This window comes from Thermobia domestica, chromosome 1 (assembly GCF_964235325.1).
Source record: "Thermobia domestica chromosome 1, izTheDome1.hap1.1, whole genome shotgun sequence".
NCBI classification, from domain to species: domain Eukaryota; kingdom Metazoa; phylum Arthropoda; class Insecta; order Zygentoma; family Lepismatidae; genus Thermobia; species Thermobia domestica.
The window spans coordinates 319,043,324-319,069,122 of record NC_137454.1 but is presented as its reverse complement, the minus strand read 5'-3'; the positions used below and the strand labels follow the sequence as shown (position 1 = coordinate 319,069,122).

At 35.7% G+C, this 25,799-nt stretch overlaps 1 protein-coding gene across 2 annotated transcripts in view; it reads right to left on the bottom strand.

Annotated features, from left to right (window-relative positions):
• LOC145662658 (transient receptor potential cation channel subfamily A member 1-like) overlaps window positions 1-25,799 on the bottom strand; it is a 426,395-nt gene that overhangs the window by 16,409 nt on the left and 384,187 nt on the right. The window contains exon 6 of one of the 2 annotated variants that reach the window (XM_081728501.1): window positions 6,550-8,612. The exons of the other annotated variant lie outside the window; for it this stretch is intronic. Within the exon in view, the coding sequence (XP_081584627.1) occupies window positions 6,706-8,612 (1,907 nt within the window). The 3' untranslated portion in view covers window positions 6,550-6,705. Of the gene's footprint in view, window positions 1-6,549; window positions 8,613-25,799 lie in introns of those variants that run through there. 2 annotated transcript variants of the gene reach the window in all.

Genomic DNA, 25,799 nt, shown 5'->3' with positions numbered 1-25,799 from the left:
TGAATGAGTTGTGGATGATTTTAATTGAACAATTCCTTCTGTTGTTTTGATACTTTAACATCCAATGTACGTCCGGAATGAAGTTCGAGATTAAAACACTTTGATCACTTTTATAAATATGTTTTCGTTGGTATTTATCGAAATACTGTTTGCTCACTAACAGAAAATCACACGCAATTTGATTAACGTCATTACTTTCTGCTGAATAACAATGGGTTATAAATCTGGTTACTTTTCGTGACACGATTCTATGTTTTGAATTTCCAAATCCAGTTAGGTGATGCCGAAGTTTTTTTTTTTTTTTAACATTAACTTGTGTTTGCTCCAAAAGCGCCCATCGCTTCAAATCAGAATCATGCACAATTAGTTTTTTTTTAAGATTTTGCTTTAACAAACTCATTAAATGTATGTTGATCGATCTCGCTTAGTTTGTCAAATCGATTTCAGCCTCTATAACTTCATTTTTAAATCGTCTCAATCATAGAGCATTAGTGACAACGTGATAACATTTTGCAACAGTTCTCCAATGTAAACGTCCCTTTTTCCCACTTTCCCAATATTCAACAATTTTCTTTTTATTTTCTAAGGATACTTTTTTTGCGTACCTTTCTTGGGGGACTTGAATAGGATATGGAACTCGATGCTGCTTTGTCTTCTGTTTGCGAATAATTGCTACTACTATCGTAACAAATTTGTCCACCGTCTTCAGGTTCAGTCTCTATTTTTCACTAAAATCTAAATCCGTAGTCCTCTCGCTCAATGCACAATGTATTTGAAGATACGCACTCGTCGATAGTTTGCACTAGCTGAAACTTTAATTCAATCTCATGCGCATTGATTTGGGTCTCATGAGCCGTATTCTTGTACTCTTCGTAGAGCAATTGAACAACACTGAAGCGGTTAGTTTTTGTCATTTTCTCACTACGACACACTTGATCAAAGCAAAAGTAACAGATTATTAAAACACAATTCAAGTTTTGGTTACATGAACAATACGAAAACGTCCATTTCAACTTAACTCATTGCCACATGCAAACGCAAACTACACTGAGAAAACGAATTGTAGGTGACGTACTTAAAAAGATAGGTTACATGCGTAATTCCTGTCGTTTTTGGACAACGTACAGCAGACGTATAACTGAAAACGCATGTTTTATAATACTTTCTGTATAAGTGTTCCATCTATACGTACTTTCCCTATGAAACAATGTAGGCGGCCAGGTTCTCACATACAAATGGACGTATATAACATATAGCTGACGAAGGTAACTTAAGTATATGCATGCGATATACGGAAAACTGTTAGATGTCAGACATCCGGCAACGGCATGATGTATCACCTAAGGGCAGTGCCTATGTAGCATACGGATAACGTATGCTCCGTATTGATATCTATAGCAAGCAAGAGGATACCGTATATTTGTACAATATACCGCTGTCCGCAGAACGGATTTTTCTCTGTGTAACAGACCTACACCAGCCCTTCAAAAACTCGTTTACTGATATGAATAACCGCACAGCGAAATAACTCGAGCATTGCATTCAGGTGATACCGAAGACGTAGCTGGTAATGGATAGTAGATGACACAATAAATCAAAAGAAAATTCATTTCAAAAAGGAAAACAAAATATGATTGTTGTGTAAGTCAATGGTCTTTTGTTTCGTTTTATATTTATTTCTTTATTGTTTGTTTATTTACTTATTTATTTTCTTTTTTAGCTAGTCAGACAGAAATGTCATTCGTTTTCTAGCGATTTTTGTTGAAGGTTCATATTTGTAAGATTTATAATTAGTTTTGATCGGGAACTCGATCAAGTCACACCTCTTTATAAACAAGTTACCTCTTTTCATATTATGGTCATTGTACAAACAGCGTGTTAGGAACAGTCATATTATTTCTCTTTGATATTTTCTATCGTCGCTGCTGTTCCTTTAAAGTTGCATTTATTAAAAATATTTTATTGCTTGCGGTTTGCGCCACATGTCCGTTACATTTCCTGATAAGTTTGTGTTCATATAACAATTTGTTATAAGTTCATTTCTATTTCTTTACAATTAAATAAAACAATAATGGTAAGTACATCATTAATCAAAATAATTTTTATTTGCGCAGAAACCTCTTCGATGTAAACGAAAATGAAAATGAAATGAAATCTTTGAGTTTTACATCCCACAGTTATGCAGGTTAGGCTAAAAGAGACGGTGATGATGAGTAATGAATGAAATGGTGGAATGCAGAAAGTGGGAGAAAACGGGAGAACCCCGAGAAAACCCATGCACACGGTGTTTGTCCACCACAAAGTTCACTTGGCGGGGGCTGAGATCAAACCCGGGACTCCAAGCACCAAAGATGAACGCTCTACTATTGACCAAAGCTCAACTAGTCACATAGGTCCACAGGCTTCTCATGCATTGTGGTGTAAAATAAATAATTACATTGCAAGTCTTGAAAATTCAGAAATACACGTATTGCTGGATGCTCCTTCCAACACTGTTAATGAACTGACAAATCGCAACTCTTAAATAATGTAATAAATTTAGAAAACATGAATCATGGCAACAATTGCAAAGTGCCAGCTGGAATCTTAAAACACGCGGTGAAAATTAGGAGTGTTGCCAATATGAAAGATAGAATAATGGACGTTCGGTGCACATTAGAAGCAGTCCTAAATTCATATTGGTTAACTATAGAACAAAAATAAGCATATCATTTTCTTTTTGGGAAACTTTGCTATTAAAATGAGGTGTCACATGCTATGGTTTTCAATTTTCAAAACTTCACTTTAATTCAAAATGGCGGATTTCAAGATGGCTCCCGTCAAGATTATCCTTACCGTATCACTTCCCTCTAGGGCTAATATGTATTACCGAAGCTTTTATCCACTTATTATCATTAATACGCGGGTTAGAAGCGGAGGTAAGGGACTTACGCACATAGGTATAAACAATTAATAAGCCTGTAATTTTACCCAAATGTGCTTATCTTAAAACAAACTTTACCATTGTTTTCCTGATTAAATTCTAGCCCGAAATTATGGATCATTCCTATTCCTATAGTATTCCTATAGTATCATTCCTATTTAATACACTTGACCTTAATTTTAAATAGCGGATTTCAAGATGGCAGCCATCAAGGTCATATCTACCATACGACTTTTCCCTAGGCCTTATATGTATCTACATGATTGTTCTTTCATTAACACTCCGTTTACAAAGAGTAGTAAGGGACTTCTGCAGTAATCTCTAAAACCACATCACAACTCTTAAAAATTATTTAAAAAAAATAGAAAACATGCACCATGACAAAAAAAATTGTCATCACAAATAGTGCATACATGCCTTCTATCAGAAAAAAAATCATTGAAATCGGAGCCGGACACTTGGAGGATGTTTCTTGTTAGCTTGTAACACTGAATAACAAAAGTAGTATTTTAAGTTTACATTTGACATGCTGGCTTGAAATATGTAATAACCTGACGTAGTGCCATTTGAAAAAATATAAACTTACATTGGATTGGCAATACTGTTTGTTGTGAATTTCTGCTTAAACCCGTTATAGCGGATAATCATGATAATTTTTTCACCACGTGAACATAGGGAGAGAAATATATATAAATTGCAATAACGTTGTTTTCAGTTGAAAGATGTGTTTTTGTTTTCAATCATTTATGTTATAAACTGTGTAATAACAGTTATCAAGTTCATAAGACAAATAATATTTAATATTTTACACTATAAACTAGGTAATATTTTGGAATGAAATTCTGCTTTCTCAGTTACAAAGAGCATAATTTAAAGATGGATTTACTTACTTTTGTTTCAAAAGATTGTTTATTCTCAATACATTTTTCTTCCCATGGGTTCCATATTGTTAAAAGAGTCAAATCGAGTTTCAAAACCAATATTTTCCTTTCGGCGCTACTGAATCCTTAAATCTCGTGTACAAATCAAGAGCTGCTATCAGGAACGAAACTATGAAATATTTTTTAACAGTGTAGTGTTTCGGAGGAAAGTTTATTCCTCCTTTTTATACTAGGCTGCTAAGATGTAAGATTTGAATTGTTCTTCTTAAAGAGGGGCTTATACAAATTTCTTCGATATAATAACAAAGTAGTTATAGAAAATACACTCTTTGACACTACAACAATCTTAAGACACACTCGTCGCACAGCATATCACATGCAAAACAGGAAGAGCAATTATTTCCTAGGAAAACATTACCAACTATCAAGTTTTGGGTTATGAAGCCATTTGCCCAAAGTGAGTGCGTGCGTAGAGAACATGGAATGTCATCAAATTATAATGTTACATTTCAATTGGTCTTTGAACTAGAAAGAACCGAGAGAGGGGTATAAATTTCCTGGGAAAATATTACCTCCCTATCATTTTCTCGGATATAAATCCATCTTGAACAAAGTCAGTGCGTCCCCTAACAGATAACGCGGAATGCTATCAATTTATAATGTAACGTTTTGTTATTGTCTTTGAAGTAACCAAAAACCGACACGGAGGTATAAAATTCCTAGGGAAATAATACTTCACTATCAAATTTTCGGATATAGTCATCATGACCAAAGTGAGTGCCTCCGTAAACAGATAACAGAGAATGGCATCAATTTATAATATAATATTTGATGTTGTCTTTCAAGTAACCAAAAACCAACATGGGGTATAAATTACCTAAGGAAATATTACCCCTATGAAAATTTCGGACATAAAGCCATCTTGGCTAGAGTGAGTGCGTTTGTTAAAAAATAACACGGAATAGCATCAATTTATAATGTACCATATGATATTATCTTTGAAGTAACCAAAAACCGACAGGTGGTATAAAGTTCCTAGGGAAATATAACACCCTATCAAATTTTAGGATATAAAGCCATTTTGACCAATGTGAGTGCGTCTGTTAAGAGAGAACACTGAGTGGTATAAATTTATAATTTAACATTTGGCATTGTCTTTGAAGTAACCAATAACCGACAAGGGGTTATAAATTGCCTAGGAAATTATTATCCCCTATCAAATCTTCGGATTTAAACCCATCTTGCCCAAAGTGACTGTGTCTGTTAAGATATACTACGGACTAGTATCAATTTATAATGTAACATTTAACATTGTCTTTGAAGTAACCAATAACCGACAGAGGGCTAATAATTTCCTAAGAAATTATAACCCCCTACCAAATCGTCGGATTTAAAGCAATCTTGTCCAAAGTGTCCAGGGTGGTATCAATTTATAATGTATAACATTTTCCTTGAAGCAACCAATAACCCTTTGGAATTCAGAAGTGTTGGCTCCAGAGGTTCAAGTTTTTCTTGAACACGGCTCAACTGCTGACAGTACATAGTTGCATTGATGCGCAGACCAGCTGGTAGCAGTTCCCGATGGACGATGCATCGAGCAGTCCATCAAACACATAGGTCCTTCTTCTGATGAGTACTGCTTTCCGCTGCTTTGGAACCCGTTCGTGCGATGCTAACCAATGATGACGGCACCGTGGAGCTTTGTTCAGGATACACTTCTCATTACATGTCAACACCCTCTCCAGAAATGACTTCTTCCTCAGACGAGACAGCAAAGAAACATAGGTGTCTGCTCGCGTTGCCTTCTAGCTCAGAGTCGAATTATGTGGTACCAATCGACCAAACTTGTAGTGCTTCCCAAGTTGATGGAGGTTCTTTCGAATTTTTTCCATTCACATTGAATTATAATAACAGTTCCTCACATGTCTGGCCACTGTTCGCCTCAATTGTTGCCTAAATATCTTGATTTTGTACATGTGTTGGTCTTCCGGCAGTGGTGCGTTTTCGAGTGTTTTGCCACCGTCCTTCAACTTGTAAAATCACCGCTGTACTTTCCCCGTAGTCACGACACCTTCACAAAAGGCCTGGCATTTCTTCCGCCCTGCTGCAGCGGCGTTTGATTCCAGTTTGAAGTCGTACAACACACATGCCCTTATGACGCTCTGTGGAGGTCTCATGTTCACTCTGTCTTTATTCAAGTTCACGGTGTAATTGAACTGCCACAACAAGGTAGTATGTTGGATATTCTCATACAAACAACTGATTCTTCGCCTTATTTCCATTCGCATTCAACTAACGGTGTGATTGCCAATTGAACATAGACATCCAGAAAAAGAAACAGAACTGTCTTGGTTATCTTTATAATTGTGGTGATGGATAAAAACAAAATATCCCAAATGATGAAAATGTCAATATCATCAAATCAATAATAATTTTTCTTTAGAAGGGAGCACAGAGTGATCGCATTACTACGTTGAGTCGTGGCATCTTGTGTCATTACCATGAAGAAGCTTCTACCTAAAATCTACCGCATCTTCTTAAAATCTTTGAGCTTGAAAATTTTATCGCGAATAGTTTAAAGTAAATAAACAACAAGTTATAAATTAAAATAAAATTTAATTTGAATATAGAATATAAAGTCATTTAAGATTTGTGATTATTATTTCTAATGCTCGTTAACATTCAAGAAATAACCAAATCATAATAATAAATAACAATCATATACAACGAATAGAGAAGACCAATAATCGTTTAATAACTAACAAATTTGGTCATTGGTGCTTTTGATAATTGAGCAGAAGAATCACTTTTCTAAATTTTTGTTCATTATGTTACAGAAGAACAACTAATTAACTAAATAAAGTATTTTTTCAAATTCAGTCATTATTTCATCTCTTAGAACTATGAATAAGATTCTCTTTCAGGTTGAGCTTTCGAAGTAATATCTAGTAGGATGATGGCTAGATCCTGTGGGAAGATTTTTTCAATTGTAGCTACATTTAGAAGAACAATTGTTTTAATTTGCAACTTTGAAAGTAATTTTCTCATAAATTTTATTTTCGAAACTACTGTTTCTATATTCCACATGAACTGAACGTAATCTTGTACTTGCCAAAAGTTACCATCCAATTCCAATTCATCAAGTTTGGTCACATTTTCACCTACAACGAAATTCATGACACATATGCTCCCTATGAATATAAACACTATCATCAGAACTTCAGTCATTCCGCTAACCCTGCTTACCTCCGGCGGCGTATATTCCTTGTCTTGCGGGGTATACTTCTCGTAGTTGGGAGTATGGATATTTGGATCGTAGTCCGTTGTAGCTGCCCAAAGAGCCAAATAATAGGCAAATGTAAAGCGATAATGGTCATATATAAAACCACTCACATCAGTCATAATTATGTAGAAAGCTATCGAGAAGCCTATAATAAGACAAAGATATAAGGCTAAAACTCTCATTAGACGAGCCATCACTAGGAGGTAAACAAAAGCGTATCTTCCAATATTGGTGAATCCAGTTGTTTGTTCTATAACCGACAACCATGCAAAGAGTACAGCGAAGGCACTAACTGATCTTATTACTGGGTTAGTTTTGGGGTCTCCTGAAGCTGTGATAAAACCCATCAACGGAGGAAATGCACGACTGATAGGACGAAAAGTTTTCCAGCCTCTAGTTGAATACTCCAAAATCATGTTTGGGATTTCAACAAGAAGTACAGAAACACAAGAGAAAAACAAGATAGTATTGCACGTGATAAGTACTTCATCATTTCCTTTTAGATCAACTAGAATTACAATAGTAATAGTAATGACATACATGACAAATGTAAAGAAATGGATTAGAAATATCCATCTCACTTTCTGCCATTTTAAGAAGACAAACGACTGTACTAAAGGATGGCAGAACAATCGACGTTCTCTAGGATGTTGAATACCCAGAAGCAGGGATTGTATTATACTTAACTGGTTCTTTTGTTCTTCTAAGCAAAATAGTCCAAAATTTAACACGATCCAATGAAAACTTTCCATAGCACTTACGTCTTTCTCATTTTCCTTATTTAATGCTTCTTCAAACAGACCGGCAGACACGAGATCCTGGAAATCCATCACAATTAGATGGTCGTTAAACACTTCCTCCATAAACTCCATTCCACGTGGAATGCTTTTTAAAATAACTTGTAATGCGCTTTGCTTACCAGTAGTTATTACTCCAATATTAGCTCTCTTATCCAGAAGGAATTTTACACATTGCTTTGATCGTGCACTTGCAGCACAAAGAAGAGGCGTTTCACCAGCAGCATCTTCCATCTCCAATATTGGATATTGGCTTTGTAGTGTGGTGTGCCTAAGCCGTCGAGAAGTTTCATCGGTTAACTCCTCGGCAGAACTTTCTTCAACATTGACATAGCATTCCAATAGATACCTAAGGCAATCGCTGTCTTCTAATGAAGCTGCCAAATGGAAACAATTCATTCCGCGAAATACTGGTGAAGTAATTGTGCATTGTTCGTAACACCATTTTCTGTCCAGTGCTATTAAAGCTTTCACTGTATCAGCAAGACCTTTGGAAACAACTTTGTGAAGAAAATATAATGTTTTATAATCAGCACCTTTATCAAGAAAAACCTGAACACACTCTTGAGCATTTCCCCTGTCGACTGCTTGCCATATAGCTGTTTCCATTACTGTACCACGGTACTCGTTAATGATCTCACGACATCTATTATTCTGAAGAAGTATTGTTATAGTCAACCAATGTGATTTCCCTGCGGCCACATGTAAAATCGTTTCATCATGGGCATCTACAGAACAGACAAAAGTAAACATGATTAAACTATATGTCGATAATTTCAACCTACATAATTGTATATTCTATCTGGTGTCCCAATCCATACTAAACTCAGTGGTAAGTACAGTATAAGATATAGTTTGTTTCGGAACTCACAGAAACACGCAAGAAACCTTTCAAATGTAAGTTTTAATAGAATTGCCCACATGGTGCAGCTGGACTAGTACTGGAATCCCATTCAGCAGAGTTAGTAGAAAATCGACCCAGGGACAAAATTTGGAAAAGGCGCAAATTTTCCGTCGATGAATGACTTTAGTACTGCCTATTAAAGTTTGAGAAATCCCATTTTAAATTCGCGTAATGAATCTCGAGATAAGTTTTGACTATTCATAGAGATTATCATCTATTATCTTTACAGTTTTTGTAGCCAAAGTAGATGCAGAGTAGAACAGAGTCATAATTTCACATATTTCTCTTACACAATAGCATGTGTTATTGCTAGTGGTGTATTTCTAACTAGCGAAGAGAACATCGTCAATAGACGTATTGGTTAAATCTTAGTTTTGTGACGTTACAATATTCCATTAGCCCTTCGGCATCTCCTAGAACAAATAGTGTGAGGACGAATGGCGTGTGATTTAAAAATGAATGAACAATTAGTCATCAGCATGATGTACTTCTGTTGTTACCGTATATTGAAAAACATTTTGAACTTGACTTTTTAGATAATGCTCGCCACGCAACGTATTATTCGAAACTTTGGAGAAATGTCCCTTACGCAACTGTGCACAGTGGTCGGAAAATGAAAAAAAGCGATCAAAAATCGATTTTCTCAGCTTCGCCGCCTATGAAATCGGTATTGACGTTTGATTATAAGTATCTGTCCTCCTTCCAATTCCAGAGCTTCAGAAAATAGGAATATTTCTGCTGTCTATAAAATGCATGTAAATATGAATAATTAAAAATGCCAAAAAAATGAACCAAAATGAACCAAACAATATGTTAAGTTTTAACCATTTTTATTGTTTCTGAGACCGATGAAAGCGGTTAAATAGAATTTTACTTCTGTCCATTGTCATATCATTTATATGATAGCTTTGTTAGTGTTACCGAAAAGTTAGTGTTAATAGCTCTGCAGTCTAAGCTTATCCTTGCTTGTCTGCAAAATAAGGTTTATTGAGTTGACCCCATCTAAAGTGGTCCAAAGATGGTGAAAATGGTTACTCGGCCATCTCCGAAAATTATAAAACTTTCAGTGTGACGAATCTGGTGTATGAGAAGGTCAATAACATCATTCACGTTGTCGTATGTAGAAGTTTTTCTGGGTGGGGGCAATCTTTGTTGTCGATGGAGTGCCATTTTTTCATTTGCAAGCGATGGCGAAAACTACACTTGCTCAGGACGTACGTATCAGACGAACTCGAAACAAGAACGAATGTTTAGAGGAGACACTGAGGTACACGGAGAACGTATACTCTTGCTTCTAAATAAATATGTAGGGTAGCAAACCACTACATGAAATCACTAGAAAAAGTACATAAAATTACACTTTTAAAGGTGATGTATTTTGGAATGGCATAAAGTGGGGTGGTTCATAAGTTTTGTGCTGAATACTATTTTATGTAAAGAGACTGCAGAAATATCCACAGCTATAATACTTCTGGTATCGTAGATTTATGGGGGTCCGAAAGTTGAAGTTTGTAATTTTGATACATTTTTGGGGCGTAATATCTCAGGAGGGCAAAGTGCTAAAAATTACGGTTTACGCCACAAAGAAATTCTATATGTGAATAAACTACACTATTTGACAGCCATTTTACAACTGCGGTGCGAATATGTGTTCTTTACTAATTCGTATGCGCTGATTCCAAATTCGTAACGCAAATTTTTCCAGCACGTACCATTTTCGAGTTACGCGTGACGTTACTTCCGGTGCTACGTTGCGACCGAAAAAAAAATATTTATATTGCTGGCAACACTGCTGAACTAAAGAAAAAGAAAAACATGTGGCGTATATCAGTAGGCTAGATCTTTAACGTTGATAAATAAACCGGTGGGAGTTTCTCGTGATTGTTCTGTTATTTGTCTTTTATCGTGGTAGAAGTACAGTTACTGCAGTTAATCCGCTTTACGTAGTTGTATTGGACAGCGTGTTGTGAATAGAATATTTTGTTTCTGTGGTTTGGATAAAAATATATAGTCAAGTTGGAACTCAATGGCTACAGTACGGAACCGTAAACTCGGTTGTGTTACAAATCCAAAACGTGTGTGGTAAGTTTACACCAAAATCACAGAGGAAACAAATTTTGCAGTTGATACGGACAGCATACAAAGCATTCTTTGATTATCCCCTAGGCGATAAAGATAAATCATGGACACCTCATGTGTGTTGTGCATCATGTGTGGTAACACTAACTGAGTGGATGAAAGGAAAGAAGCGAGCATTGAAATTCGGAGTGCCCATGATTTGGTGCGAACCGAAGGACCACACAACGGATTGTTACTTTTGTCTGACTAGTGTTTCAGATTATTCCAGTAAAAATAAACATTCTATTGTGTATGCCGACGTAATGTTAGCAATGAAACCGTTACCGCACGGGCCGGATTTGCCAGTCCCCTCGGCACCATCAAGCACAGTGACTGAAAGTGAGGATTGTAGCAACAAAAGTGAAAGTGATCAGAATGGGAATTTGAAAATGACCAGTTGCCTCACCTCATTCAACAACCTGAACTTAATGACAGTGCGAGACCTGAATTTGACAAAAAATGAGGCCCAGATACTTGGGTCTAGGCTACAACAATGACATCTTTTAGCACCAGGCACGTCTATTTCACTGTACAAGGATCGAGAGAAGGAATTCGCACAGTTCTATCTGATGGAGAATTCAATGTGTGTGTGTGTGTACCGATGTGAATGGACTGTTCCATACACTTGGAATTAAGCATAACCCAATGCAATGGCGTCTGCTTATTGAGTTTAAAGTCACTGATTCTGCATAACGGTAATCAGTGGCCGCCCATACCCATTGCCCACGCAGTAGGCATGAAAGAGTTGTATCAAACTATGGATGAAGTGCTGTCTGCCATAAAATAGAACACTTTTAAGTGGAAAGTGTGTTGTGATCTTAAAGTTGTAGCCATCCTCCACGGTTTGCAAGGAGGATTCACAAAGTATTGTTGTTTTTTGTTTGTGGAATAGTCGAGACACTGCAAACCACTATGTACTAAGGGTTTGGCCTAAGCGTGAGCAATACACAGTTGGTGAGCAAAATATACATCTTCCACTAATTAATGCTCACCAAATCTTACTTCCCCCACTGCACGCACATTAAACTTGGAGGCTCTGGACAAGGAGAGCGTAACTTTCAAGTATTTAAGGAAAAATTTCCCAACTTAATGAAGCAAAGGTTGCAGTAGGGATTTTTACCGGCCCTCAGATAAGGAAAATACTTCATGACCCAGGTTTGAAAATAAAACGAACTATTTTGAAGTCGTTGCATGGAATGCATTTGCTGAGTTATGTGACGGTTTCCTAGGGAAATACAGGAGTCCTCACTATATACAGTTGGTCGATGATTTGATAGCAACCTATCAAGTTCTAGGCTGTCGCATGTCATTGAAGCTACATTTCCTTGATTCTCATTTGGACTTTTCCCCTCCAAATTTGTGTGACGTGAGCAGTATTGGGTAAGTTACTTGTAAAAATGTAACGAGTTACAAGTTACTTAACTTTCTCTTAAAATGTAACGCGTTAGTAACGCGTTACTTGCCTCAAAAAAGTAACTGTTACTTTACTTCGAAAGTAACGCGTTACTTTTAGATCCGAAACTTTGAATATGTGGAAAAATCATATTATTATTATTATTATTATTATTATTATTATTATTATTATTATTATTATTATTATTATTATTATTATTATTATTATTATTATTATTATTGCACGTTCTGAATCAATTTATGTAAATGCAAGGACAAATTTTTACTTGACAACTATATGAACATTTTAATGTAATGTAACATTGACTAAAATGCCATACTGCGTTACTCGTAGGGGTGGGCACGAGTGAATTCGAGCAAGTTTTCTTTGAAACTCGATTCGACTAGAAACAGACATCTTTGAGCTCGACCCGAGAACTCAGCTTGAAAAATTTCCTCCAACTCGACTCAAATTCGGGTCGAGTTTCGAGTCGAGTCGAGTCAAATCTGGTGTATAGTTTCGAGTACTCTCTTCAAGTATCTTACATAGACAATATAATTATTATCAATGGTACTACTACTACTACTACTACTACTTCTTCTATTATTATTATTATTATTATTATTATTATTATTATTATTATTACACTGTGTATAAACATGAAAGATAGGCGGTTTATATATGAATACTAAAAAAGTAGTTGATTGCCAACCTCAGTAGTCGTGAAGTCTAGAAGTAAAGAACATTGTTCACGAGCTTCTGAATTTGGGTTGACAGTCTAGGTTGAGTATTCGGGCTCGAGCCAAACGTTGATAAAAGTTATAGGGCACTGGCCAAATATCTTCAAAACTGCTCGGCCCGGGTTTAGAATTGTCAGCGATTCGAGCAGCTCGGCTCACAGCTCATTCACTATCGACTCAAACCGAGAAGTGAGCTGAGCTAACAACTCACCCAACAGAGTCGGCTAGAGCCCTTCGCTCAGTTGAGTAGAACCGAGCAGATGGCTTATCCCAACCAAGCCAGCTCGAGCCGATGGTTCACCCCAAGCGAGCCGGCTCGAGCCATCGGCTTAGTTAAGCCGAGCCGAGCTAAGCTTGTTATAAAATATCTCTTGTAGTCTCGCTATCGAGACGAGGCGAGATACGAACAGTGTCCCCTCTCGTGAGCAACACTAAAAGTATTCCATTTTACTGCTTAGGTTACATTTCTCATGGCTTTCGCTTTCCAGTATAATCAGACCATGATTTCAAAACGAGTTAAAACGAGCGAGCCACTTATCAAACTCGACTCGACTCGAAACTCGACGCCAAAAACGGGGCCGCGGTGGCTCAGTGGTAGAGCGTTCACCTCTGGTGCTTGGGGTCCCGGGTTCGATCCCAGCCCCCGCCAAGTGAACTTTGTGGTGGACAAACACCGTGTGCGTGGTTTTTCTCGGGGTTCTCCCGTTTCCTCCCACTTTCTTCATTCCACCATTTCATTCATTACTCATCATCACCGTCTCCTTTAGCCTAACCGGCATAACCGTGGGACGTAAAACTCAAAGATTTCATTTCATTTCATTTCGACGCCAAAAACAGTGAATCGGTTCGGAACTTAACTCGAGAATATTACTTTTGACTCGACTCGAAACTCGACTTGGATTCGAGTCGAGTTTTAGCTTGACTCGTGCCCATCCCTATGCGTTGGAAAAAATGGTTGCTTATTATTATTCTGCTAAACTAATTATATAATAATAACAATGTTGCTATGTAAAATTAAAAATACAGAATATAGAGAAACATTACACTACAACTGACGAAATGAGAACACATGAACTGGGGGTGAATCAAAACTGCCAATAACTCTAAAATCGATACATGCTTTTTAAAGCTAGTTGTTCCAAACTCTATAATCAACGGGACTTTAAGATATGCAAACTGATCTAAAAGAACCCTAATATTACATACCATCAACATTACATCAATATAGTAGGCCTGCTCATCAGAACAGCGTTTATTCATATTAAACCCTTACTGAATGTCGTTCATTATGGCACCCTAATTGTTGATATATATTTCCGCCGGGGCACCACTTTACTTTTAAATTCTGTTCAGCAGTGGCGTACTTACGATTTTGTTTTGCTGGGGCTTTGCCTGAAAATGTGAAAATTCTGCAAGATATTTTATATACTTTACTACAGTAAGTAAGATTTCGGGGGGGGGGGGAGCTTAAGCCCGGAAGCCCCACTCCTAAATACTCCACTGCTGTTCAACATCATCTTCACTTTTAAGAAAAAGTATTCTTTCTAATGCTCGAACGATATAATATTTTCGTTCTCCATCTTTATAAAAACAACACCATTCAAAGTAAAATAGACTACCAGTACCATTGCACTCGTAGTTCACTCATTGAATGCATTGATTTGGAGCTGTCAAAATCTAAGACATAATATTCCAGGTGCTTGCAATTAGTACACATGATTTCCCTGAGGCTGTCCTCATCTTCTAAAAGCAGCAAGTGGCACTATATTTTGTTGTGTAAATAAACAAATCAAATTATATCTATGAATGTATTTGCAAGCCTATCAACGTAAAGTTCGTAAGGCGAAACGGGAAAATGCACATCAAGATTTCCCATTCCGCCTTCCATTAAGATGAAAAGTGATAACAGGTTTTACATGCTAATTTCATTGCTAGAGATCATAAGGCGAAACGGGAAAAGGCGAACAGTGCAGGAATTGTCGGTCACTGACATCGTTCATGCTCCATTGTTCCATTCTGAGAAATTCAGTTAAGGAAAGAAACATTTGTTTCCGAAAAAAAATATACATATATTGTATTTACTCATTCGAAATGTAACGCAAAAAAGTAACGCAAACTAGGTACGTTACTTAAAAATTTGTAACGCGTTACCGTTACAGTTACTTTGGAAAAAATGTAACGCGTTACTAGGAAACGTTACTTAAAAAGTAACGCGTTACAAGTAACGCGTTACTTGCGTTACGTTACTTCCCAACACTGGAAGTGAGTGATGAATACGGAGAGCGTTTCCACGAAGAAATTTCCCAAATGGAACGCCGGTACCAAGGCAGATGGGATGCTTCAATGATGGGCGACTACTCTTGGTTTTTGTGCAAGGAGTCCGACACTAAAGCACACAAAAGAACATCATCAGGGGTTTATTTCCAGCAGTAACAAGTAAGTGCCTCTTAAAACAAATTTCTCTAGTGTGTCTTCGCAGTTTCGGTGCATAAAAGAATGATTTTCTACTTTACTATCCCAATACATGATGCGCTGTATACAGTGAGCCAATATTTGATATGGAAAAAATGAATACAAAGTTCCAAAAGTTTTCATTTTGTAATCACAGAGTGGTTTATTAATGCGCTATATATGAAACAAGTATCGTACATTTGCACGAAACAGATAAGTGAAATTGATGTGGATTGGTTATATCGATTGCAACAATTAGAGAGAGACATATTTATGTTCTTTGACGTAGTGTTATGATCAGCTTTTTCAGTGTTGAAAAAAGAAAATAAAACGTACCACACTTAAATTTCTAAAATTGAATATTATAATATGCCAGGACATGTCACGTTTGATAGCCACGTGCTACTATCAACAAAAGCAGACTACACTTACCTGGTGTCATGTGTCAACGCATAGTTCTTCATGTTACACACGAAAAACATTATTTAGGAGATCAATTCAAAGAGCTAATTGAGTGTAAATATATAAAAATGCCAATACAGGAATAATATTTAAAATAAAAGATACCACATTTATTAGTAACGAGTTATGAACATGATGTCACGATTCAGAACTGGAAAGAGAGAGGGAAAGAAGAGTGAAAAGGCGGCACCTAAGATGCGAATCTCTTGCAAGTGTTGCAAAAATATAAACTTGAAAAATTTATATCAAAAACAGAAGACCACTAAAATTAGTTGATTGATCAATGTTGGAAATCGTCCACAGTGGATGGGAAATGGCCTAATATTTTTATATATAAATTAGAGTAGCTATCCTGTAAGAAACTTCTTTGCCTGCTGGTAAATGAAACAAAACAAAGAACCTAAGTCACCTGTAACGTCTGCAATTGTTATGCAGATGGTAACACAACTCTGCTAAACATCGTCTGCGCGCGTGCGTTAGTGTGAGTACGTGGGTGTAGTGAAACTGAAACAATGGAGAATGTTGAGCGCGAAATTGTAGATATGAATGAATCCAAATCACTTTCTAGGTATTATCGCAAACACGAGAAAGGGAAAGTCTTCAAAGTCAAGCAAAGCAAATTGTCATAAAAGTGTACGCTCGACTAAGGGCCAGTCCTACAATATCCTGATATTCTTTCTGACTTCTATGTCAGAATTAGATATCAGGAAGTTGTCAGCTACTTTTACGCATGGATCGTTCTACAATGTACTGTGCCTAATATATATTCTGTCAGATAGTTAACCCGAAGCAAGGTTATAACGGACCATTTGATTGGTTGATTTTCTGTTGCTGATACTGAAAACAATTGAAACGTCAAGTGCGTTTTCAGTGTGCTTGTTTAAATTGATGGATGTGGAGAAAAGAAAAACGGGAAATAGAAATGAGTACCGGTAGTTTTTGTTATGCACGTTATAGTCTAGGGGCACACTATCGTAAAGGCAAACACGAACTTAAGTAATAAAGACTTTTTAGGCTACACTTACATATGCATTGGTCCCATATACATAGAAATGTTGCTGTTCGTCCTTACAACCTAAGAAGCAATTTTAAAATTGGCATATATTCGAACTAAAACTCACCTATCAGTTTGAGTTCTTATCTCGTCAGCAATTTCCTCATACAGCTGACGACAACTGTCTTTTGTGAATCGAAATCAAATAAAAAACTCTTCTTCAGTCCATTTATCAAAGTGATCGATACGTTGTCTGATGATGTTTGGTCTTCTAGGCCTCGCAGACAGCATCAACAATTCTTCGATTTCATCCACGGTTCATTAGACGATAACTAACAAGAAGCTGATAGCTGTTAACAGGCAAATGAATTTCCTGTCAAGGTAACAATCAGCTGATAGGGTTTATCAGCCACCTGATTGTTATCAAGACATTGAGAACACTTATCGGAAAGATGTTAGGAGGATATTTATATCAGATATCAGAAGATGGTAGAATTGGCCCTAAGAAAAAATTATGCAGACAAAACTTTTGGGGAAATTGTTGATATGATAGCGTACTTCACTGGTGTTAGTGCAGCAGCAATATTTCGCGTGAAACGTGAATTAAACATAACAGGAGAATTTATAGCTCCGGGCAAAAAGCGGCCAAATCGAAGTGATCGTGGGGAAAGTAAATGCAGAAAATTAGATAATTTTGGGAGGGGTAGTGTGTGGAAGAAAATTCATGATTTTTATAGAAGAAACCAAGTACCAACTGTAGAAAAAATTGCTCGTGCTATTGCTGAAGATGAAGAGTTGCCTATTGTAAGTAGTACTACAACACGAAACCTAATGAAGGAAATTGGTTTTAAATATGGTCGTATAAAACACTCATCATTCATGATCGGTAGGGAAGACATAATTAATTAGCGACATAGATATCTTCAAGAAATTAGACGGTACAGGGAGGAGGGTGTACATATTTATTATTTGGATGAAACTTAGATCAACAAGGGGCATACAGTATCTTATGTTTGGACAGACATCACTATAAAATGTAGTAAACAGGTGTTTCTAGAAAGATTAAAAACTGGATTTAAACCAAGTAGCATAGACCGCAAACGTCACGAACAGTGGTGCTAATTCCCTACGATAAAAATGATCTGTTTTAGTAAATTTTACAAATTTTATCCTATTTTGTGGTACAATTTATGATGATTTTATACAAATTATGGTGATTTTATACAATTTATGGTGATTTTATGATAATTTTATACAGTATTTGGTGATTTCTCTTATATTTCTAGTGATTTTTAGTGTTATCATCCAATAAAAATTATTGTAAAATATTTTTGGTAATATCCTTTGATATCTAAGTTGGTAACACTTGATGGAAACACACAAATGGTTGAGAATACAAAGTTAACTTCCTCAGCCTCTAAAGAAACTTGTTCCTTCCCTTTTTTGTCCTTCCCTCAAGCGGTGAAGAGCAGGTGAATGAACTTGAAGAAACTACCTGGAAAGGGAGGGAGGAAGGAGACACAGGTGCATGAAAGAATGCTAGGAATTCCTTTGTTCACGGAGTAGTGGTGGGACGTACATAGCGTCCTTTGTTATGCAAATTAGGTTAGGTTCTGACAATAGGTCTTTGTTAAGAGGAATGTGGTTTATCCTTGAGGGTTCACGTACGCAGGTGGGAACAATGGATACCGCAGATGTGTGTATATGTAATAAATTAGAGTCATTGACATGCCGGCTTCCTTTATCCTTTGTGACAGGAATGGCGTTGGAGTGCGTACGTGACTGGATGCATGTACACAGGAGAGACTTGTTTACGGAGCGCAGCTGTATGTTAATTTTTTATTCAGGACAGGAATGTCGTTGGAAGGACTACGTGACTGGTTGTCGTTGGATGCACATACGCAAGGGTTGATTGTTTTGATAGATGAAATTTTTGATAATAGGGTAAAGAGGTGAATATTTCAATCATTGTAGGTTGTGTGGGTTTGCCTCTTAACTGGTAGTTGAAAGAACAAAGTGTCCTTGTTGTGTTGTAGTATTGGTTATTGATATTTTTATTGATAGGTAGATAAAATATTTATATTATGTCTAGAGACCATATTGATTGAATAGAGGATGAAAATCTAATCAAGTATGTTAATTTGTATTAATTTATGTTGAAATTTGCATGAATTATAAGCAGTTTTTGGTTGTTAGGAGATAGGAGAATATAGTCTGGTAAGAGGTAGTTCTTTCGGTTCTAAGTTGTTTGAGCTTTGAGGCAGGAAGTGGAGCTTGTTAACTTGTATAGAAAGACTCCAGCAAATGAAAAACCAGACTTGGAGAATAGATTTACAACTTTTTATTCCAACCCAAAACTTGTAGAAACCAATAATAAAAGGAAAGAGGAGGGACTAGGCAAGAACGAAGAACGAATGATAATTTGATTCCCATTGCTTGAAGGAGATCCTTTACTGCTTAAAGATCACTTTTCAATTGGCCTGTCCCCTGTCAACCAGCTTGTTTTATGATCCTGACACTCGAGGATAAGGAAGATCGTCCCTTCCTTACCTGAGTTTATTTTTATTGCAGGGTGCAATAAACCTGTTACATGCCTTTAGGTTTATGAGGGGTACAATAAAATCTTTACCTGACCAGAGTCTTCTTTCCTTCTTTGCAACCAAACAAGATTTCTTTAAAATATTTTTGCATAAATTAGGTTAATGAATTAATTATTCATGAATATTAATTAGTTGGTAATGAAAGGGTTAGAAAGAATGATTTTTTCGTATTTAGCGTTTATTTAACGGTATATTATGATATGTATCGTATAGATTAGTATATATTGTACACACATACCCAGATATTGTGGGAGGAAACGGAGACAACTCTAAGAAAAGTATCTTATGCACTTATACGGTCTTTTTACTGAATGATATGGGATTTTATTGATCTTTTAATGATGCTTGGGTGTACGAAACACAGTTGAATCACAAATGACGTATGTATATAAGTACTTTTTGGTAATGGTCGTATGTATACGTCTTTTGCCTGATATGTGGACAGGAATATATGTGCATGCATATTATGTTTTCTACCCATGTAAGTGTTTCATAGTCACCTTTAACGTAATGTAGGGTTGCATAAGTTCTTTGGTGACATGCTTGGTGAATGCAAACACCTGAAGTGTTTGTATTGTATTAATATTGGACTGCATTGTAGACATGTATATAGTGACTCTTTATGTAACTCTCTTCAACGTAATGTAGGGTTCTTTGGGGCATGCTAGCTGAAGGCAAACACCTGAAGTGTTTGTATTGTATTAATATTGATTTGTATTGTAGACATATATAGTGACTCTTTGCGTATATGTTTTAATCTTACCTCTAACGTAATGTTGGCTTCCATAAGCTCTACTATTGGTATAATGATGGACGCATAGCTTTTACCTTATCAGTTGTACTGTAGACATATATTATGCCTTATTATACATGTAACCTTACCTTGACACGATTGTTAGGACCTCTTGTTATGATTCTAATGCTGCTTTTCATAACCTTATCCTTTGTTTGTTTTGTATGGTTATATATTGTGGTGCCTGACGTATGTAACTGATTTAACCATGTCTTAAATGTATTGTTGAGATATATATTGTGACTTTTACGTATGTAAGTGGTTGTTAGTTATGTCCTGGTTGTATTTTAACCACATATGATACCATTTTTTAATTGGTGTTTTAACTGAAGTCTAATTTGCAAATAATTTATTTGTACATTCTTGTAGAAGACATTATGACGTCATCAGGGTTTGCAGTACATAATGATTTATTGTATGCTGTCACATAAATAACCTTATATGAACCATATGTATTCTTTTCCTTTATCTTATATAGAATACCATATTTATTTATAAGATATCAATATTTTGTATAAAGGTTTGAATGTCACATAAAGTATTACTAAACCATGTAAAACTGATCGGTAATTACTTGATATGACACAGTATATGTATATGTATTCTTCCTTTATCTTATACAGAATACACATACTTCTTAATATGGTACCATTATTGGGTGTATAAAATAAAACATGGATTTGAAATTTGTGTTATTTGTTTATTAGCATTAATTCTTGTTCTACACTGGTAGGCTATGTTATTGATTAGAGATATTTATATATATGTATTTAGGTAATTGATATATTTATAAGTATTCAATATAATAAATAATTATGTATTTGCAATTGTGATATTTCAATTTTATATTTCCGTATTTACAATATTGATATTTTAATTGTATATTTTCAATATTGATGTTTTCATTTATATATTTGAATATTTACATATTTACATATTTACAATATACTATTTACATATTTATACTATTTACAATATTTACATTATTTACAATATGCTATTTACATATTTATAATATTTACAATATTTACATATTTACATTATTTACAATAACAATATACTATTTACGTATACACATATATACACGTAGGGAAGTGCCAATTGACGAGTGCTGTGAAAATATTTATGAAATTTGTTTCTGTCCGAGATTATTATGATTATGTCACTATGTTAGGACACATTTAACATAACATATATACAAATATTTATCGAACACTTATACCAAAAATATCAATTATACGACACACATATTACTTTGATACCCGTACGGTAATGTTCTAAACTCGGTCATACTGTGAGGATCAAGTCGACGTCTTTTATTTTCAACTTTTTGATGTGTTTTAGTTTCAGGCCTTTATACAATGACAAACCCCGGCTTTCGAACAATCCTCCCTGGATTGTTTAACTGTTTACTGTCAACTTTATCGCGAATTAAATTATAAAAATGTTGAAAATTAATTTCCTGGCGCGTACGATGATTTAAAGTTATACCCCTAATTTTAAATACATAATCTACATTGTCCGTACCAACCTCTTTTAAACGGTACGCATAATTCTTTGGCCCTATTCCTATAAATGCATTAATTTCCCACCCTTCAGGAACTTCGTTAGTTAGTTCACCCAGGAGAAACCCAAAGAAAGCGGAGGGTTTTCATTACGTGGCTGTACAAACATAATACTATCGGTGTCGCAGTACAACACACGGTCAAGCTCTACTGTTGTTAATAATTCATAAAGTTTTAGACGCGCCCATGAGGTGATGAACGCGGCAAGGACAACATTTGAGAACTTCCATGGTTTGTTTTTGTTCTCAATGTTTTTATACGTTACAATGAGATGCCGCTCTCCAATAGGTAATAGAGTTTGCACCTCGTATTGTGGTGCCCACAGATAAGTCAAAAATTTATCCGGAGTATTGACAATTACCGATTGCGATAAATCCGTTCGCTGTCCCCATTTTCCATATAGTGAATTGAGGAATATTTTAGAAATATACCTCAATCCCGGGTTCTTCCTTATATTATCATAATTTAATTTAATGCCTTCATGGGCATAATAGTCTGCAATATATTTTTTCTGGTCTTCTTCAGTTTTGCAAGAAGCAGGAAATCCCGAAGACTCCTGTTTCATTTGAAGAAAGGAATTCACATAGTTTTCAAACATCTTTTGGTATTAGATGATCAACAAGATCCTTACAGTGAGTTTGAATAAACTCCTGCATGGTCTTATCAGTTTTCACCCAATGATCCCATTCGCATTCTCAAATTTGAACAACATTAAGATTTAATTTTTTCAGGAATGCTATTTTTGTGGTGGTTCTTTCATACGAATCATTTAACAACGAGTGTTATGATAAATAACACGAAAGAATATATAAACGGAGTTCTTTGTAGAAAACGATTCATTAAAAAGTATGAGAAAATACAAAAGCAGAGCTTGAACAATCGAATTGACAAAAAGTTTGAAAACGATTTATTTACAAGTTCGCAATTTTTTGGTATTTTCGGAATATAATTCCTCTGAGCTGTTCTAGGATGTATAATATACAAGCGAACCGTCAAAATAGCACTTATAAGATCACAATCAAAGATAGTTCAGAGTTTCAATATGAAGCGAATTATTTACAAGTTCACAGCTTAGCTGTTCTAGGATGTATACTATACAAATGATCCGTCAAAATACAAGTTGATTCATTCAGTGTTGCAAGATATTGTATAAGTTACGTAATGATCATAAAATTATTTTGTGTTTGTTATAATGTAATATAATTAACACTGTCTGTAATATTACTAATACTAATTTAGAAAATCACGTACATTTCAAAGTATCTGTGTACGAAACTATAAAATAAATGAGCCTGGGTACGAGATTACAAACTGAATGCGTCTGGGGACGAGAGTACCTTTCGCGTCTATATAAGGCGTGCAAAATCGGCGCTGCTTCACTTTAGAAGAAGCATTGCTGCAGTGAAGACGTTCCTGATTGTACACTACGAGTTGTAATTGTAAACATACAACAGCTAGATAAAATTACGGAACATTGAGATTAATAGTTATCGGAACATAGTAGAGGATTTCCCGATAAACATTCAAGTGGATCATCGGTGTACTGAAAAAGGTTACAAGAGTTTGTCATTTTCAAGAAAAAACGTAGTGGAATATATCAAATAGCCTGCATGTATATAAGAGGTCGTCGCAAATTAGTATAAAAGAAGTTGTATGCTGAAGACCTTCGCTGGTTGTACGTAGCGTGGAGCAATTAACTTGAAGAAAAGTTTATTACACTAGATTATAAATTACAATTACTGGAAAGTAGTTAAGGATTTACCAATAATCTTAGAAGAACATCTACGCTGAATTGAAAAAAAGTTACGGGAAGTATTAATGCAATTGCCGATAAACTTTCAGCAGAATCGTCGGTAGACTGTGAAAGTTACGGGACATTATTATTTTCAAGAGGAGTTGGTGACATTGTCATTTCAAAACTTTTAAGTGAATCTTTAATAAATAAGAAGTAAATATAGTGTTGTAACAACCAGTAATTGAAAACTAAACGTGTATATCTTACTTAAACAGTAATACAATGGATGGGCGTAATGTGATTTGTACCATGCTGGCAGCACAAGAAGTGCGTGGATACGATAATCCAAACGATGTTTTATTTACATGGGAAGTGTTGACGCAATGCCATGCTACGGTTGCAAGGGTAAGCAATGAAGCTTATTCCAAGCTATTGCAAGCATTGTTCATGCATTTTGGCTGTAATCCTCATGTTGTTTTGGAGAAATGTAAGTCTGCAAAAGATATTATTGATTTATATCATGTAGACTTCTTTCGCCAAGGTAATACGAGGAATTTAGCTCGTGAAAAGTTTATGGAACTTGTGTCTTCAGGGAAAACATCCGGTTTAATTGCAGATGAGTCCAGTGAGTTCCTCGGTATTCTTCCTGAGCGTAGCAATAATTCTGCACCAGAACCTGTAATGTATGGTGCTGGAACAGACGAATATTTTCGTATTGTTAATAGTACAACCAAACATTATACTTATTTTGGACTAACAGGAAAGGAAGTTACCATTGAACGTATGTGCACTAATGGGATTTATGATCCAGAAAAATACATTCATTCATGATTTGAATTTGTGAAGGAGCACGCGTTAAACGAGGTCGACGATCACATGTACCTTGGCAAGACAATAGAAAGTTCTGCTTCCACGATCAAAAAGCCAATATACATATCATGGCGTCAAAAGTCAGAATTAAGTCATGAGGTTTTGTTTCAGAGTATTGAAAATGTTTTAAATAGTAACGAAAATTACTTATTTGGGGGCAAAGTAAGTTTCAAAATCCATATTGTTGATTCACGTAAAAATAGGGGACGAAGTATGGGTTCAGCAAAATATAGCAGTCTTGTAACACACCTGGAACAGTGTACTATCCCAATGGAAAAGGATGTGTATTGTCTTCCCAAGAGCATTTTCCTTGGGAAGGGTAAGGCTGATCATAGTCGTAACTACGTATATGAATTGAAAAATCATCCAAATCGATTGTTAAATCAAGCAAAGGATTTGAGTGTCAGTGCTAAAGCTGACATTGAAATCCGTGATGGATGTACTATTGAGGATGTGAAAAAGTTCCAAAATAAGCTAACGCCTCATTACCAAATTGGCATCTACGAAAAGAACCGATCGACTCGAGACTACACTGTAATATATCCTGGAATACATGCATCAAAGAAAATTTTCATTTTGTATACTGAAGGACACTATGAATTAATTACAAACATTAGAACTCTATTGAACAAACATGGGTATTGTAAATATTGTTTGGAAGGATATTATCATACAGAAGACCATAAGTGTAACTTTAAATGTAGGATGTGCGAGAAGTATCACAATGTTTCTGATGATGATGATAAGGATATTAAACTCGAATGTGATGATTGTCGCAGACTGTTTTCTTCAGAAGAATGTTTTGCCAATCATAAAACGGTGTTTGTTCGCGGAAAAACTTTATGCGAAACAAAGAAAATTTGTGTCCAATGTGGTGATATGGTTGACATGCGGGGCCGTAAGTCTGAACACGAATGCGGTGAACGTTATTGTAAAACGTGTTATACGTTTGTAAACGATGACCACATTTGTTTTGTTCAGGCTGCTACTTTGCAACATGTAGAGGCCTTTTTATACATCATCTTTGATGTAGAAACGATGTTACTTCCTAAAAATGAACAGGGAGAACAAGAACATTACGTGAATTTCGTAAATTGTATTCATGCCTGTTACAAGTGTAAGGACACAAAGCTGGATGATCTTTGCTTTGTATGCGGAGATAAAAATGGTATCCGTTCTTTTGATTTCCAAGACATTGATGGATTTATTAATCATGTATTAATAACTCGAGCAATGTTTAAAAAAATCATTGTACTTTCCCATAATGGAAGTAATTATGATATGCAGTTC